Here is a 17,719-nt window from a genome sequence, read left to right as displayed (position 1 = left end):
ACAACAGATAAAGAGCAACACCAATTATTAAGTGGCCATCGATATTTATTTTATTTACAGGTATATGGAATTTCCCTAATATTAATTAATTGTTGTATTATATACCATACCATTCAGACATTTATTTAAATGTTTTTTTACAAGTATTTTATGATTATCAATTCTGAACTGATTTGATCAAAATACTGTTAAATGTGCTCATTTGGTGCTAAAGAACGTTACTTTTCAATGTTGAAAGCAGTGCATCTTAATTTTGCTGTGGAAACCTTGAAACAATTCATTTAGGGATCCTCTGATAAACAGAAAGTTCAAAAGAACAGCATTTATACAGCACAGGAATCTGTGACATTAGAATGTATTTACTGTCACTTTTGGTTAGCTCCATGCATCCTTGCTGAATAAAATTGGGAGTATCTTTAAAAGAAGAAAAATTCTAACCACAAACAGTGTAAAAAAAAAAAAAATGTTCTATCCTGTGGCCATTATGACCAAATTTATAATTACATCACTTCCACCCAGAACTAAATAACTACTATTAATGCTCCCTTCATGATTTTTTTTTTATCCAAAAGAGATTTGCTTATATACAAAAAGTTTCTTTGTCATTACTCCAGCGCTTAAAATGTACCAGTACATATTTCACCTCATAAACGTTACGCATTATTTTATACAAAAACGCCTATTATATTATTGACATTTATTTTTTTTAGCTGTTCTCTAAGCTTCACATCAATTTAAATCTTAAAACACAGGACTACAAAGCAATATGTGATTCTGTCCACTGACCTCCTCCTTCCACGGAGGAAACGCTGACGTCTGCGCGCGCAGTCGCGCACCTGTTGCACGGTGATCCAGCGCTGACTGAAAAGTTTGCGTTTGTTCCGGAACGACGTTTATTTGGCAAAGCTGGAAGTCATTGATCTCGCAGGGAGAAAAGCAGTGTGGGAAAATCCTGCGCTATTGGTAAGAAAACATTTAAAGCACATTTGAAGAAATTTTGTTAAGATGTTAGGCATCTATTTTAAATACGACAAACTGTACTAACACTGTTTAGATTCTACTTTAGAATAAAATGCTTCCCTAAGAGACGCAACGAGTCGAGAGAGTGTCTAAGTTGTTGTCATTATGCGTCTATGTATTCACTCTTCTTTTGAGATCTTGAAGTGTGCTAACATTTGTATTCTATTTTCCTTTACGCGCTAACTGTTATTTTGCGTTTTATTTTCCTATACGTTAACTGTTACTTTTCTGTTAAATATTGGACTCTTTTATGTGTAATGTTGGATAATTTAGTTAAGTCAATTTGACGTTGTTGTCCATGTGTTAGAGCAGGACAGATCCTTCAGATCTAGGTTATAACGTTACGTTAGCTGGAGGAAGGTCCATGCACACTTTAATCCTTTCTATTTTCCTGAAACATTCAAAGAATGAGGAACAAGTTTGTTAAGAAGGTCTATTTATTTTGGATATTGACCAAACCAGTCTTAATTGAAGGTTATTGAATTTTTTCTTTCTTTTCTCAGACGCTTTCCACCAGTTGAGCTCAAAAGGCTTTCACAAGGCTTATGGGTGCTAGCTACCAAGTAATAATCATCATAAATGCCTCATTAAAAAATGTAGGTTTGCTGAAGACCTCCACCCATGGTTGTGTGTCCATAAAGAGCGGCAACTCCTGTGATACGCTGACTGCATGTTGTTTTCCTCTTTTCCTGATGACATTCCAGTGCTCAGCCCCTTTTCCCAGGCTCTTAGTTATTTATTCCCAAACAACATACATTTTATTGATTTGCTGTCCATAATTTTTACCAGTGACTAATCAAAACAAGGTTCTCATGCTCTCTGGTCAGAATATTATTTTCGTTCTTTTCAGTAAGAACATGATGAGAAGCTGTCTCGTTTAGAAGTAGCCTACCTATATTTTAGCAAAACACGTACATTTGCTTGGATTGATTTATTAAATGATTTACTAATGCTAATATGCTTATACTTGATTTATGTGGTAGATGCTGGGATGTGAATATCTCCACTTCCCTGCTGCGATATTGGCATTGCGAGCCATCGGTAACCAACTAATTTGCATGTGGAGCTGCATGTCACAGGGTGTCCTTGTGTTTGTCTAATTACTCAGCTCCTGCAGGGAGGTGTTGAAGAGCCTCTGACATACTGACACTGACAGACACTGCGTGGAGGAACTGTGAAAGGTCACTCCCTTTCTTTGTCAATTCTGCCCTGTCTCCAGGTCTCTACCCTTTTTACAAACAGTAGGACTTCCTTTATTTGTGTAACACTCTCATTATGTAGGCCTATGTTGGACTTGTCTCTGAAAAGCAAATGACATATTCTTGGTTAGGTGCTTGTATATTCATTATTATCGGTAAGCAACACTGGTATGCTACTCTGTAAGCGGTTGTATGTGGTTCTACGAGTTTCTGTAATTCGCATTTGTGTTGACATTTAAAGGGGTCATATGACATTGATAAAAAGAACATTATTTTTTGTATTTGGTGTAATGCAATGTGTTGAAAAGCAAGGTGTGCTCTGATTGGCCAGCTATCCATTGCGTTGTGATTGGCCTAATACCTCAAGCGTGTGACGGAAATGTTACGCCCCTTACCATACTGTGATGCCGTGTTCCGCGCGAGGAGACAAAACCAGTAAAACCCATTATAAAAGAGGCTGTAACAAAGTTCGTAGATTGGGAAGATGGAGGTGGGAACCGGCAAACATTTAAACAAAACTTTAATAATAAAATAAACACACAGTAGCGCGACAGCCCCGCACAAACAGAACCAAAACACAAAATAAAATCCAGGCCTGGTCGTCCTCCATAAAATGTGCTGCACACATCTGAATATTTGGGTCGAACTGTTCCAGAACAGTGTTGTAAATACAACTTAACCACTAGTTTTTCTAGTTGTGTCCTCTTTTGAATTTTATAAAGAATCTTTTTGGATTTGAGACTTTAGTCTTTGCAACTTTACAGATCTTCTTTATGTGCCAAGAGCTTGTAACACTCCAAAGAGAAAGGAAAAATTGAAATCGCATCATATGACCCCTTTAATATTTTGTTGACTTAATGCATCCAGAGCCATTTGTTTGTTTTTTATTCCTTAGAAGCAGGACTTGACTCCCAAGGATGATGCAGAACATGGAGATCAACGTGTCCTTCCTGACTGAGTCTGAGCAAGAATTCATACTAGAAGTCCTTCGGCGAGATGAGGAGCTGAGGCGCTTGGAGGAGCTCCGTGTAAAGTGAGTGTCACGGTTGCGTCATTGAGAATAAGTCTTGTTCTAGAAATGCATAATTAAATAAAATTATTCATATGTAATTTATATGATTTTAAAATAGCAATAAATAATTTCTCTGGTCTCAAAATAGCCATAGCGACTAATTCATTTAAATAATTAATAAAAAAAATATTTAAAAATTAAATTTAGCTTAATTTATGCAAACTTGTTACCTGTTGTGTTTTTTTAAGTGTACATTAAACATCACATTTACGTTCTTTTATTTTGTTTTAAATGCAGTAGTACCGTTCAAAATTTTGGGTCAGTAAGAACTCTGAAAACGTTTATTATGGTTTCTACAAGAAATATTAAGCAGAAACCATTTACAACATTCACAATAAGAAGAAATAATAGTACACTCTAAAAATGCTGGGTTGTTTCAACCCAATTTTGGGTCAAATATGGACTAACCCAACTGTTGGGTTAAAAAGTTAATTTAAAAATGTAACCAAAATTTAACCCAACAGTTGGGTTAGTCCATATTTGACCCAAAATTGGGTTGAAACAACCCAGCATTTTTTAGAGTGTATGATTAGCATATTAGTATGATTTTTGAAGGATCATGTGACACTGAATACTAGAGTAATGGCTGATGAAAATTCAGCTTCACAGGAATAAATTACATTTTAAAGCATATTAAAATATAAAAGTTATTTTAAATCATAATAATATTTCACAATATTGCTGTTTTAACTGTATTTTTTTATTATTATTAAATAAATGCAGCCTTGGTTAGAGACTTCTTAAAAAACCTTAGTTTAAAAAAAATCTTACTGACCCCATACTTTTTAATTTGAAGAGTGTAGTTTATTTAATGTTTATGTTTGTTTAATGGCCTGTTCATACCACAAACCATAAACTATGAAGATAGCTATATAAGGATCACTATATTAGCCATTTTGAACACAAATTAAGATATTTTTGATGGAATCTGAGAGCTGTCTGTGTAGCGCCATTTTGGAGAGTATCCGCTGGATGTAAACGTATGCTGTTCTGTGTCAGCTGCGTCACGCCGGATCTGTTTCCTGCGTTGTTGTGATTTGATCTGAACGAAAACAGCGTATCCGTGTGACGCAGCTGACACAGAACAGCATACGTTTACATCCAGCGGATACTCTCCAAAATGGCGCTACAGGGTGAGGCGGAGGAGACGAATTGTTGAATAAAGTCATTATTTTTTTTCTTTTGCGCACAAAAAGTATTCTCGTAGCTTCGTATAATTGCGGTTGAACCACTGATGTCACATGAATTATTTTACCGATCTCCTTGCTACGTCTCTGGACTTGGGAACATTTCAGTTGCGTTGCTGTCTATGCAGGGTCAGACAGCTCTCAGATTCCATCAAAAATATCTTAATTTGTGTTCTGAAGATGAACGAAGGTCTTACGGGTTTGGAACGACATGAGGGTGAGTAATTAATAACAGAATTTTCATTTTTGGGTGAACTAACCCTTTAAAGTCTGATGTATTCTGATTGGCCGTCAATGTTTTTAATTTTCATCAGCTGGAAAAAAAAATTGTTATAACAGTGATTATTCTGTTTCATTATCGTTATAGCTGTAGTGTGGACTTCCCTATTCTCACAAAATTAGTTATTATTAAAGTTATTATTAAAACTTTAAAGTTATTGTCCTTTGTATGAACAGGCCTTTAGACTCTATTTTGTACCCTGGAAAGGATCAGGCAAGAAATTCAGGGGAATAAATGCTAATTTTTGTATTCTTAGGAAGCTAAAAACTGAGTTGCTGGAAATCAGAAGAAAGGGTGTGAAACGTGGCAGTGGGAAATACAGCGAGCGCAGCTGTGGCCGCTGTCAAGAGCCTATGGGCCTTCTGACCTGCAACGGTAGCCAGTGCAGAGTATGCAAACATCATGTTTGCAAAAAATGTCAATCTGCTCGACCCAACGGATCTTGGATGTGCACAGTGTGTGCCAAAGAGATGTGAGTGTGTACCCCGTGCCTCCCAGTATCCCTCTCTTTGGCCTCAGTCCACTTAGAAACCCTATCATTAAGAGGCACATTAGACTGGAAAATGAGGCCCTTGCTTAATGGAAAAGGTTAATGTTCAACAAAAAACTCAACTTAAGGTTTTTTTTTTTTTTTCTCAGAGATCTGAAGATGAGCACTGGAGACTGGTTCTTGGACGAGAGGGTTAACCGCTACTCTACAGATCCTGGACACGACTTAGTCCGAGTTTCCCTCAGGAAAAGGCCTCTGAGTGAGTACAGGAAGCAGATGCCAGACAGTCTGATAGAGACTTTAACATTTTGTTTTCATGAAGGGTGGAAAGTAGATTTTCTTTGTGTGTGTTCACCAAGAGGAGAGGACATAAGAACAGTTCTCCTGTTTACTCTAGAGTAAAATGGCTGGCAGTGTTTTAAGATTAATCATTATACAAAACTCACTTCCCCATTTTAAAAATCACATCTCTCTGTTCTAGGTAAAAAGCATGAGACAGCTGGGGAAATGCTGTTAAACAGAGCCGAGTTGAATTCCAGCCAAACTGTACCTGTGCCCAAGCCAAGACTGAAGGACATTGCACTAGCAAATAAGAGGTGTGTCATCATCAGCACTTATTATGTGTAGTCTCATGTTTCTACTGAGCAAATAATGTAGTTCTTTATCATTTAAATATTTACTATTTCATTTTAAATATTTATGTTTTTCCAGTCATCTCTTTAATAAGTGTTATATCACTTTATTCTATTAAATATCACACAGCCAAGTTCTTTGTTAAAGAGATAGTTCACCCAAAAATACAAAATCTGTCAAAATGTATTAATCCTTGTATCATTGTAAACTGTATGCTGTATTTTTTTTTTCTGCAAACCACACATAGACACACAAATATATATGTTTTAGAGATCATTCACATAGATCTTTTCTGTACAACAACAGTCTCCACAAGCTGTCAAGCTCCAGTAGGTGCAGTTTTGACTTAATAGCATTTGGTTGCGAGACATGCAAAAGCAAATACATTTGATGATAACGTCCAGTCTGTTTGTTTGAGATCTTATCATTGTTGTGTTCCACAGAAAAAAAGCATGTAGGTTTGTAATGACGTTAGGATGAGTAGTAAAGTATATTTTTATCCTGTGTACTATTTCTATTCTACATGTATGTCTCCAGCTATGCAGTGGCAGTATGGTTGAGGTGTTTTAATATTTATTTAACAGGATGACACCTTTGTTCAGCACTCTATACTTCATCCTGTCTCATTCTTTCAGCTCACCTCTTGAGGCTTATGAGGGACTTGATGTGCGAGAGCAACAACGTAGTGACACAGAATCAATAGAAAAAGCCAGTCTGGGCAGCAGCCGTGCTGAGACCGAATCGTCCCACAGTACCCCCATAATGCAAAGGTAAGATCTGATTCTGAGATGCAGAAATCCATGGCTAATGGTGTAATAGTGTGATGCAAGCCTCTGATTTGTACCTAGAAAAGAGGAACCGACAGACAAGACTAGTTCAGCAGACCCTGCTGTGTCCATCCTGATGCTCCCCGCTAACAGTGACAGCCCATCTACCACTGAGACAGTAAGTGTTTATTCATAGCTCACCCTGTTAAGCCATGTATTTTCTCTGTCCTAGTTCTGTTTATGTGTCACCTATTGAATTTCCGTCACCCCTCTAAATTAAGGCCTCATTAATTCATCACATGAATGCCTGCTCTGACTCCTTGCGTGACGTGGATGGGCTTTTCAAGAAAAGTGTCAGAAGAGTGCACAAACTATCAGGTATGAGTATACACTACTGTTCAATAGTCCGGGACCAGCAAGTTTCAGCTATTTTTTTTTAAAGAATGTAATACTTTCATTCAGCAAAGAAGCATTAAATTGATCTGAACTGACAGTGAAGCCATTTAAAGCCAAAAATTTATATTTCAAATAAATGCTGTTCTTTCTATTTATTAAATCATTCTGAGAAAATGTATCATGGTTTTCCACAAAAATATTGAGCAGCACAAAAGTTTTCAAAATTGATAATAATAATAGTACATCTTTTCTGAGCACCAAATCAGCATATTAGAATGATTTCTGAAGGATCATGTGACACTGAAGATTGGAGTAATGGCTGCTGAAAATTCAGCTTTGCCATCTCAGGAATAAATGTAATTTTAAAATGTATTCAAATAGAAAATGGTTATTCTGATTTATAATAATATTTCACAATATTACTGTTTTTACTGTATTTTTTTATTCCAATTTGTGCAGTCTTAGTGAGCATAAGAAACGTAAAAATCTTACAAAATCTTTACAAAATTACAAAATCTTCTGTCCCCAAACTTTTGAACATTAGTGTACATTTGTTTATTTTACTTTACTTTACTCTGGGTTTTAAATATGCAAACACTGTTTTGTCATAGATATTAAACCAGCCTCCACGCTTGATTTGCGTGAAGATGGAACAGAAAGTGCTACACCCTCTATGGGAGACAGAAGCCAGTCTGTTCCTGGCCTTAATGCTGTGAGTTAATTTCTAACAAATTCAAACTATTTTAAACAAGTTTGCACTGCATTATTTACATCTGCAATCTAAAGTGACCTGAATGTCTGAGTTGTTTCATTAGGATGATGAGGAGGAGGAGGAAGATATTGATAACTTGGTGAATATACACAGGCAGAAATTCAGTAATAGCTCAGGAAGTTTGGGAGGCTCGAGGGTAACCCACTTTAATATTATTAATTAAAATAATATTAAATAATAATTAAAATGAAGTAATATTGACATTGTTTAATTTTAAATAGATTATTACTAATAATACAACAGTATTTATATATTTATTTTTGGTTTAAATTAATTTATTAAATAAAATCACAAATTAAATAAAATCAAATATTAGACACTTGAATATGCTACCCAGCTGTCTTTTTTTTTTTTTCCACAGGCCACTCTTGGTAGTACGATGAGTGTGTACAGTGAAGCAGGAGACTATGACTGTGTGGAAGTGAGTGGAGATATTTTCTTCTCTCTCGGCTACGACGAGCCCAGCCAGTGCCTGTCTATTGTGATCCATGAGTGTAAAGGCCTGGCTTATGCTGATGCAGCAAAAAAGAAGTGCAACCCGTAAGTAGGCCTCCACACAGCATATGCTAAGTGATTTCCATGTGGTTTCCTGAGAGGGTCTCAGTTCTTTACTGTCTTCCAAGAATAATAATTTTCCACCCGTGACCCATACCACTGGGTTTCCCTGTTACAGAGAGAAAATCACTGCTAAACTCCCCCAATTGGTTGATTTCTTTCTACAGATACGTCAAGGCTTACCTCCTCCCAGACAAAAGCAAGAAGAAAACCTCAATCAAACATAACATTAACCCCAGTTTCAAGGAAACACTGAAGGTATAGTTTCAATTCCTTTTCAATAAATCGATTCCTAGCAAAACCAAACTCCCCAAAATAACTAATTCCTCACGGTTTGGAACAATAAATACTATCGGAAACTGATACCAGTGGGTAATAATAGAAACACTTAAAAGTCTATATGCTGTGCTTTAATGGCAGGTAATTAAAACACTGCACACTAACATCAGGTTTCAAATGGGCTTAGTATTGACAGAGAAGATAAGTACACTGTTATCACCGAGTCACAGTCAGACAAATATTAGTTCATATGCTTGCCCCATTTTAATCTAGAGCAAACAACATGCGCAGTTCACAGACTAAACAAACTGGCCAAAGCTCCTACAGGGTAACCTTACTGTAATTTATTTTATAGTGACAACTTGTCATGTGCTTGTTTGTTTTAGTATTCCATCAGCCGCACCCAGCTCATGACTCGAACACTGCAACTCTCAGTTTGGCACTATGACCGTTTTGGCCACAATGCCTTTCTGGGTGAGGTGGAGGTACCAATGGATAGCCATGATATTGACTCTGCACATCAAAAGTGTATGGCTCTTAGAGGAAAGGTATATGCTTGTTTTGATGCTACAGCAATAAGTCACTGTACTCAAGTTGTTGTTTTGTTTAGTGTTATGGTTAAGCCTGATTTATACCAAAGACCCTTTCAAGGAAAGTCTGTTCACTCGGTGGCCATATTTTCAATGCCACCGGGCAGCTCATACAAGGCCAAGTCTTATCTAAATGAATGGGGGAATCCTGAAATCTCAAAAACTGCTCGCTGAACTCGCAATTAAATGACATATTTCAAATCAGCAACAAAATCTGATATGAACTGCCCCATGAATGTTGTTTCTTATGTTCAAATAGCGTTTAAAAAGCTTATTTTTAGGCTTGGCCAGCCAATGCGCATGCAAAAATAAGTTTTATTAAAAATAAGATCAGGTTTCTATGGGAACTGGAGATTCAAATGGTCGCTGCATTGACGAAATGACTTTACCAGTCAGCGATTGGCTCTTTCATTAAAAGGTGGGACTATTCCGCCATATTGCGCGTTGCAGTTTCTCCCATTCATACATATAAGAGTGAACCTTCTTTGTATCTCAACATTGTTTCCTGTTTGTCTTCATAGGCAGCTGCTCAGCCAGCATCTCCATTTGATCAGTACAAAGGAGAGCTGGTGATTTCACTGAAGTACGTCACAGCAAATAAGACACATGCAGAAGACTCTAATGGAAAAGGTGAGGGGAAAACCATTAACATAATCTGTAAAATGTCTTTAGCTTGTGTTACATAGTAAATTATGCCACCTATTCTCTACTGAAGGAAAAAAGACCAAACCCACAGATGGTGCTGAGCTGCACGTGTTGATCAAAGAGGCCAAAAATCTGACAGCCATGAAAGCTGGAGGCACATGTGATTCCGTTGTGAAAGGGTTTGCAAACATGTTTCATTACATCTGTTTTGTTTTAAAAGGCCCTCGTTTGTTTATATCTACTAATAGCACTGTCTTTCAGGTATCTGCTGCCATCAAAGAACAAGTCTTCCTCAAAGAAGAAGACTCCGGTAGTGAAGAAGACAAAGAACCCAAACTACAACCACACATTTGTGTACACCGACCTGAGTCTGGAGCAGCTGAAGGATGTATGTCTGGAGCTCACCGTCTGGGACAGAGAGACCCTGCATAGCAACGACTTCCTGGGAGGAGTTCGCCTCAGCTTGGGAGGAGGTAATGCTACATATTTCTTTGAGCTGAAATCAATTCAGAAGCCTTTAACATTGATTTAATTACTGGATTCACTAACTGCAGATACCAAATTCAGAAGAAGTGTCACTGTAACACCATTCATGTATTTTCTTTTCTAGTCAAACTTTATTGATATGATTCATGTTAATAAAACTTGAGCTAATAATGTATACCATACTAAAGTCTCAGCAAGACCTCTTTAATGTATCTTATATTCACTTATTTGGTCAAAAACAAAGTAAAAACAGTAATATGGTGAAATGATTATGCAATTTAAAATAAATGTTTTTCTATTTTAATATATTTTAACATTTTAAAATAATTTATTTCTGATGGCAAAGCTGAATTTTCAGCAGCCATCCAGTATTCAGTGTCTCATCTTTCAGAAATCATTCACATATGCTAATGTGGTGCTCAAGAAGCATGTATTATTATTATTAATGTTGAAAACAATTGTGCTGCTTAATATTTCTGTGGAAACCATGATACATTTTACATAAAAAGAAAGATCCAAAGAACAGCATTTGAAATTGAAATCATTTGGAACATTATAAATGTCTAAATTGATGTTTTCACAGTGAATATCAAGGAGGGAAAGGAAGAGTGGGTGGCAGACTCCACAGGGGAGGAGATCTTGCTGTGGAGGAAGATGATGCAGTACCCTGACTCTTGGGCAGAGGGCACTCTTCCACTGCGCTCGTCCATGGGAAAGGGCAAGTAAGGACATTGCGCAATCCCCCCACTCACCCAAAGCCATTATCAGGACAGGGGGTTACACATTCCACAACATTTGTGTGTTGCTGTTACAGCTGTGCAATATGAGAACATTAATGCATCACAGTAATATTTTAAAGACTTTTTAGGTTAATGCATATGACCGTGCATAAAATGCTTTTATATTTTTAAACATTTAAGGCAGTTCAAAAATAATGATATGAAAATGTGCAGTGTGTATATGTTAATTATATTTATTGCCTATAAATGTTGCAGCTGAATGGATGTTTTGAAATACAACATCATTTGAATGCTGTTCTTAAAAATGGAGACAGTAAATATTTTAGTTTGAATAATACTTTGGTTTTAAACGTGCACTTGATAAATGGCCCAAAAATATTTACGTGTTTAAACACAATGTATTTTAACGTCATAATGCTGATTTACTCCATTGTGAGCAACTTCTTTTTAGGAGCTACATGAAAATACCAGCATTTAATAAATATTAAATATTTTTAAGAATCCACATTGTGTGCTGTGCACTCGATTATAGATAGTTTCTTCAGAATATTTGAATATCTTGGGCATCCTCACATGGCACTTTTCCAGTTGTAGATTAAAACCTGTTCCGGTCTAAATCACATTTCCAGCTGTGATTCTCTGTGAATAATATCTGCAATATGTAGTTTCAAATGATTGTTTGTCTAGGAAACAGGCTCTTGAGGTGCCTGTCGCTATAAACAAAACTTCCACCCACAACATCAGACCTGGAGTTGATCAGACCGAGGTCAGTCACAGAAGTCCCTGTTCATCTCCAGTCTCTCTAGCTCCTCCTCTGCGAGGAGATACTCATCTACATATGAGTAGAGCTCATCAGAGGTGGTGGGGTTAACAAAGCGCTCCCGATCCACACCATACTCATCCAGCAGCACCATGGTGAAATATGCCGTAGATATATACAGTGCCTGTCTGTTACATACAAACAAAAAACACATGAAAACCACATTTAGATTGGAAACACACATGCACAGTGGAGAGAATCAGCCAAGCATTTTCTTTCAGCACTTTCTTTCAGAGTCACTGTTGTTGCAAAACCTCATGAAAGTGTTTTGTCCAAAATTGTCATGTGTCTTTTATCAAAATATGGCCTGGTCTTGAATAGAAAATAGGCTGGTCAGTATGTCTCTGCTGGAACTTAAAGTCGGTATTAAATCCAGTTTAATTCCATGTTACTTGATATAAAATGAGAAGGCTTAGAATAGGATTTGATTTTATCAATTGGGAACCTACAGGACGTTAAAAAAGTAAATATTGTTAATATCATGTTGACTTTGTGTATTTGTTTGTAATATTGCAGTCATCTGCCAGTATGACTTCCATGTAAGTCTGTAAATACAATAGTATTAGTAAGTATACAGTATTTAACATGTAAACACTACGGTGTAGATAATTCGGAAGTTACCTAAGACCCTCTATGACTTCAGGATCTAGTCGTTGTTCTTTGATGCGGCCCACTTCACGAGGTGAAGTTCCTAACAGCTCGATCACTGTCACATGTCGCAGATCCAGACCACACTCAGCTTTCTGTCAGAATGTTCCCACAATCATATTATGCACTGTAATAAGATCGATACTCTCCTTATTTAAAATAATTTTTGCTTTAGTCAAAGACGCACAGTGTCTATACTACCTGCAGCATAATATTCTGAAGCCTGTACTTCTGGTTAGCGTTGTCTGGAGTAGACACAACAAGAAGCCTTCTCTTTTCATAAAACTGGTCAAGCAGAGCACCAGCAGACCTGACGTCTGTTTTAATAGCCATTACTAAAAGAAAAAGCAAATGTTTCACACAAAAAATTGAGAAAAAGTATTTGACTTTGTTTCAGTTAAAAATAAACCTAACCTCAACCACATACTCACATACACACTGAGCGGCTTCATCAGACCAGCTGCGATTGAGCTGACAAACGCGTGTTGCAAAACCTGTCCTTTCGAAGCCAGGATCACAATCATATTCACATACAGCCCCATAATTATTGCCATCAGATGAGCATGTCAGATAGCCATGCATAGGTGGCTTAAGCTTTGGGCATCGTCTCACTGAGGGAACGAACATTTTGGTTTTAGGCATATATACCACTGTATAGTACAACTGACTGGATCTAGAGAAGGAATTTAAAGCCTTAAGTCACATATTATTAATGTTAGTTACAGTTAAAGGCATGGTTCCCCAAAATAATTTAATTCTGTAATCATTTACTCATGGCTTTATTTCTTCTGTTGAATGCAAAAGATATTTTGAAAAATGTCTCAGTGCTTTTGGTCCATGTAATGAAACTAAGTCAGTGGGGTCCAATATTTATGTTCCACAGAAATCTGAAATAACAAAGGTGAGTAAATGATGACACCGTTTTCATTTTTGAGTGAACTTTCTCTTTAACACTTCGAAGCAGAAGCAAATCAAAATTGTATACTGGCTTCACCTTCAACATGCACCGTAAACTTGCATGTGGCTCTGTTGCGAGCCTGGTCAGAGACTTTATATCGAATTACATGCATTCCTTCAGGAAAGTCAGATCCAGACTCCAGCCCATTTCGCAAGACCCTGATAAAGGATGACAAAAATGCAGTTTACAGGTTGCTTCTTAGACACAGAGGAAGTTGGATGGCTTTCATAAAATGTGATGCACATACTGAAGTGCTCTGTCAGCGGTATCTTTAGCAACCGGACGCTCCCATGAAACCATGGCAGTTAGTTTTCCTGGTTCTGCTACCTTCACTCTGGACAAAGGACATTTCAGTTTGGGGGGATCATGATCTGAAACAATGCAATTTTTATTCAATGTTACAACGTATTCTCTCTGATTTAATAGATAATGACATAATGGCATCTGCAATCTATCAAATGAATACATTAGACTAGACTTGCAAATGTACCTGCACACGTCGGTTCTGTGCCACTCCATGTTCCCTCTTCTTGGCACATCCGGTAGCGATCTCCCTCAATCTGGTAGCCTTCATAGCAGGTGTAGTCACACCTGGAGTCTACCACGAAACCACGGGTGCAACTGTACATACCGTGGTCAATCAGAGGCAGAACATGGCAGCGTATCTCTAAGATTCAGACATAATATAAACACATGGTTCAAGTAAGGTACTCTGCATCAGCTGCCAAATACATGTTTGTTACTGTATCAAAGAGTTAGTTTTGTGACACAATTATTATGACACCTTTTAAGTGTACTTACTTCGACAAACAGCGGATCCAGACCAGCGGCGGTTGGGCATGCACTGCACAGATGATCGTCCCAGCCGTTTATATCCTCGAACACAGGAGAGCAAACAGCGAGTTCCAAGCGAGCCCCGGTGGTGCCCGCCTCGAGGAGAAGAACAGGACACTTCTCCATTGGACAGCTTAAGTACATGGCACCACTGCGGATCTGATGGCAAAAATGGTTTTAAAGTAGCTGTAGCATTTCGCATTTAGTCATATTGTATAATTAGTGCACATATTTACGTTTATAGTCCAACTGAGGGGTGTAGTAAGTCTCGTCCTCATGCACAACTTCATTGGTGTCCTGGTAAGAAGACGCTGAGCCTAAAAGAGCAAACATAAAACCTGAAGCTTTGATCTCAAAAAAGTCTTCTAAAAGTCATCTTCCAAAAGACTTGAGTCTAAATATTGGCCGGCACATCATCATAGCAGCAAATCAGCTGCATCATTAGTATCCTGCAGCCTCAGCAGTAGAGAAAAAGATCCCCAACCACCCCGGTTTTTGTTTCCAAGCAGCACAACCACCATCATCATTCTTTCCACTCTCACGCTTTTCCGGTTTCACATACATAAACCTCTTTGAAACACATTGTTTAGAACCATGAGCTTTCCCTAAAATATAAGGATAATTTCAGGAAAAATATTCAGAGAAGACCCCTAAAGGGAGCTTAAAAAAGTTCAATACTGTACAGAATGTCAGCTGAAATCTAGGACAGAATTGTTTTAGCCAATGCCAAAATCACATTTGCCAAAAGGTGCTGCTGTTTACACACAGAAAACTGAAGAGCCAGCCAAGTCAGGGTTTCCAAGTCCATGTTTACTGGATTAGGATCTTTGAAAATAATTTTGTAGAGACTGTCTCATCAGGAGTACTTTTCCATGCATGAAAAAAGTTTTACATTTCACTCATTTTCTAAGCTGAAGTTCACCTAATACTGGCAGCTGGTCACCTGTCTAGGGTGTTTCCCTGCCTTCATCCGTAGTCATGCTGGGATAGAATCCAGTGACTGTACATAGAACAAGCAGCTATAGACAAATGGATGGATACTTATTGAGTCACGGAATATATTCTTACAACTCACCATTTCCTTCAAAGTAAAAAATTGAGACATGTCTGAGCACAAGAATATCTGAATCTATGCCAATGATATGGAAAGAGGATAACAGTATGCAAAGATGTTGCCAGACCTAGAGGGATCTCATTTTAAATATCCATCCAATTTACAAACCGTTTGTCCTATGTAGGGTCGGGGGATGCTGGAGCTTATCCCAGAGTCTTTGGGCTTTAGGCAAGGAAACACCATGGACAGATGGGCAGACTTTTTAAATACATTTATTTAAATATATAAATGCAGAATTTATACTGATAGAGACTGACTGCAGCTGTCTACAGAGTTGAAACATACCAAGACTGTGACTCAACATTTGTCAATACCCACACTGCTGTACACTACCAGGAAAACATTATGTAGCCCTCCTCAAGGGAAAACTTTCCAACTTGTGTGAGGAAAATGATGTTCTCATTTTCACAAACTATTTGGAACTGTGCCGAAAGCCAAACAACTTTACTCTTTTAATCACACAAAATATGTACATTCCCATGAGCATTCAATCAGTTCACTTGCATAGCTGATACAGTACATGGCAAGATATTTCTTGCTTGTTTGTTTGTTTGGTCTTGGACCCAAACATGACACAGGTAAAGTTGTTCCTTTAAAAAGGTCAAATTAGGGCTCTGTCACAAATGGTGAGCTCATACTCAGTGATTTACTGGGTCACTGGGTTATGATTACAACTGTTTAGATGGTATGGACATCATTCATCAAACAGTGAACGTTAATAATATGTCATTAGATACATTAAACGCTTAATGGATGAAACAATGTATGTTTATGTCTATGAAACTACTCCTTTGGCCAAATGTACGTGACTTATTCCCCTGGAGGCTGAATCATTTGTGAATCAGAATCTTCCAAGACAAACTAGTGCGCGACTGAATGACAGTGTGGGGTTTTGAGAATCAATAGCTGGAGGGAAAAGGCTAAAACGCAAAATTAAAGAACATGTTTAAAAGTTTAGTCACTTTAGCCTGCATACTATTATTTATGAAGGTTTTTATATTCAGTTCATTCCTAAAAGCTAAAACAAAATCTCCATTTATCCATTAAGACCTGATAGTCCGTAACTTCAGTGCAAAGGTAAACACAGCTGAACGGTTGAGAGAGCTTAAATTATGTACTTTGCTTTACAAAAATAACCACACCGTTCAAACCAGAGAAGATTACCGTTTCATAAAGAAAGAGAAAATAAAGATCTCTTACCCTCAGTGTAATCACCCAGAGACTGACAAACGATGCACAACTCAACAAAAAGAACAATAAATCTGATCATTGCATTAGGTGTCAGGCGGAAATATGGCTATAAATGTTAAAAGCAGAATTTTACTTAAAATATATTCTGCTATTTCCAAAGTGATCGTTCGGATAACAAATTCTTGACAGAGGTTAGTCCCAAGCAGTGAATCCCACGCAGCCTTCAAGCGACTGGCGTCTCTACATTATCTCAGCACAAATTTCTTCCACTAGTCGGACTTGCAACTCTTCTGTGTAATATGCTTGGACGGATGGTGGCACTGCTGTTCCATTATTTTGAAACTATGGCCAAAAAAAAATAAGGTCTATAAAAAGCATTTCAAATGTTTTTTTTTCTACTCTGTAGTTACAATAACAAAAGGAATTAGAAACTACTGAATAATTAAAGAACAAATGAAGAGTCTCAGTCTGAAGTTTTCTTCTAAAATGAGCATTTTTCTCAGGCTCCTATGTTTATGTTCAGTTCATTCACATTAATGGCAATGAAAATAACCTATTCACTGCCATTAAAGTGAAATTACTGAACCTACACATAGGAGCCTGATAAAAATGCTCATTTTAGATTAAAATTTCAAATGGCACTTAGAGCTTTGCATCTGAACTCTTCAAATATACCTCAGGGTTGGCAAGACAAAGAAATTCATTTAGATTTATAGGGTAAAATATACATATGTTATTTTGAAGTTTCATGAATTGAATACATTTTGAAACATTTCAAACATCCTCATTACTGCAGTCTTTAGTCTAGCTAGCAGTAATGAACTATTCACGCATTTGATAAATCCAGTACAGTAGCGGCGTTCCTTAATGAATCAGTCTTTTGAACGAATTTGTTTTTCTCCATTTTGTAGTATAAATAATGTGAGTAGTGTGTTCACACTAAAAAGCGCACCCGTGCAAAGTGCATTTCGAATAACCAAAAAAATAATAAACAAATAAATAAAAAGTGGAATGCTAAAGCACTCGGCGTTTGCAGCGTACCC

General features: G+C 37.3%; 2 protein-coding genes across 9 annotated transcripts; one reads left to right on the top strand and one right to left on the bottom strand.

Annotated features, from left to right (window-relative positions):
• The first annotated feature begins 787 nt into the window (after positions 1-787).
• LOC107669086 (synaptotagmin-like protein 4) lies at positions 788-11,853 on the top strand. Of its 8 annotated transcripts, XM_016461191.1 has the most exons (19): positions 788-963; positions 1,524-1,616; positions 2,129-2,201; positions 3,115-3,252; positions 5,015-5,230; positions 5,398-5,507; positions 5,730-5,844; positions 6,517-6,651; positions 6,730-6,826; positions 6,930-7,026; positions 7,656-7,756; positions 7,860-7,952; positions 8,178-8,356; positions 8,539-8,629; positions 9,037-9,198; positions 9,762-9,870; positions 9,956-10,064; positions 10,147-10,358; positions 10,955-11,852. In XM_016461191.1, the coding sequence occupies exons 4-19, from the start codon at positions 3,137-3,139 to the stop codon at positions 11,095-11,097; spliced, it is 2,085 nt and encodes a 694-aa protein (XP_016316677.1). In that variant the 5' UTR covers positions 788-963; positions 1,524-1,616; positions 2,129-2,201; positions 3,115-3,136; the 3' UTR covers positions 11,098-11,852. The 8 variants fall into 8 exon arrangements, with proteins under 8 accessions (XP_016316677.1, XP_016316680.1, XP_016316676.1 ...); XM_016461194.1 differs by lacking the exon at positions 1,524-1,616 and having other exon boundaries at positions 7,860-7,895; XM_016461190.1 differs by lacking the exon at positions 1,524-1,616.
• Positions 11,854-11,867: 14 nt separating this feature from the next.
• On the bottom strand, positions 11,868-16,934 carry LOC107669088 (sushi-repeat containing protein X-linked 2). Its single transcript, XM_016461198.1, has 10 exons — positions 16,686-16,934; positions 14,608-14,688; positions 14,339-14,530; positions 14,028-14,204; positions 13,785-13,908; positions 13,574-13,695; positions 13,011-13,190; positions 12,781-12,914; positions 12,553-12,674; positions 11,868-12,059 (listed from the first exon to the last, which is right to left on the bottom strand). Exons 1-10 carry the CDS (start codon positions 16,753-16,755, stop codon positions 11,879-11,881), a joined length of 1,383 nt encoding a protein of 460 aa, XP_016316684.1. The 5' UTR covers positions 16,756-16,934; the 3' UTR covers positions 11,868-11,878.
• Between the last annotated feature and the right edge of the window lie 785 nt (positions 16,935-17,719).

The sequence above is a fragment of the Sinocyclocheilus anshuiensis genome, unplaced genomic scaffold (assembly GCF_001515605.1).
Source record: "Sinocyclocheilus anshuiensis isolate Anshui unplaced genomic scaffold, SAMN03320099.WGS_v1.1 scaffold124, whole genome shotgun sequence".
Classification (NCBI taxonomy): domain Eukaryota; kingdom Metazoa; phylum Chordata; class Actinopteri; order Cypriniformes; family Cyprinidae; genus Sinocyclocheilus; species Sinocyclocheilus anshuiensis.
Note: the sequence above shows the minus strand (reverse complement) of the source record. Positions and strands in the feature narration are given on the sequence as shown.

Excerpts from the sequence above, each read along its gene's own strand:
- LOC107669088 (XM_016461198.1), bottom strand. The coding sequence starts at position 16,755 with ATGATCAGATTTATTGTTCTTTTTGTTGAGTTGTGCATCGTTTGTCAG. Across the intron at positions 13,909-14,027 it reads CACAGAACCGACGTGTGCAG|ATCATGATCCCCCCAAACTG; the intron begins GTACATTTGCAA and ends GCATTGTTTCAG. Across the intron at positions 13,191-13,573 it reads GTTTACGGTGCATGTTGAAG|TGAGACGATGCCCAAAGCTT; the intron begins GTGAAGCCAGTA and ends TCGTTCCCTCAG.
- LOC107669086 (XM_016461192.1), top strand. The coding sequence starts at position 3,137 with ATGATGCAGAACATGGAGATCAACGTGTCCTTCCTGACTGAGTCTGAG. Across the intron at positions 7,757-7,859 it reads CTGTTCCTGGCCTTAATGCT|GATGATGAGGAGGAGGAGGA; the intron begins GTGAGTTAATTT and ends TTGTTTCATTAG. Across the intron at positions 8,630-9,036 it reads GTTTCAAGGAAACACTGAAG|TATTCCATCAGCCGCACCCA; the intron begins GTATAGTTTCAA and ends TGTTTGTTTTAG.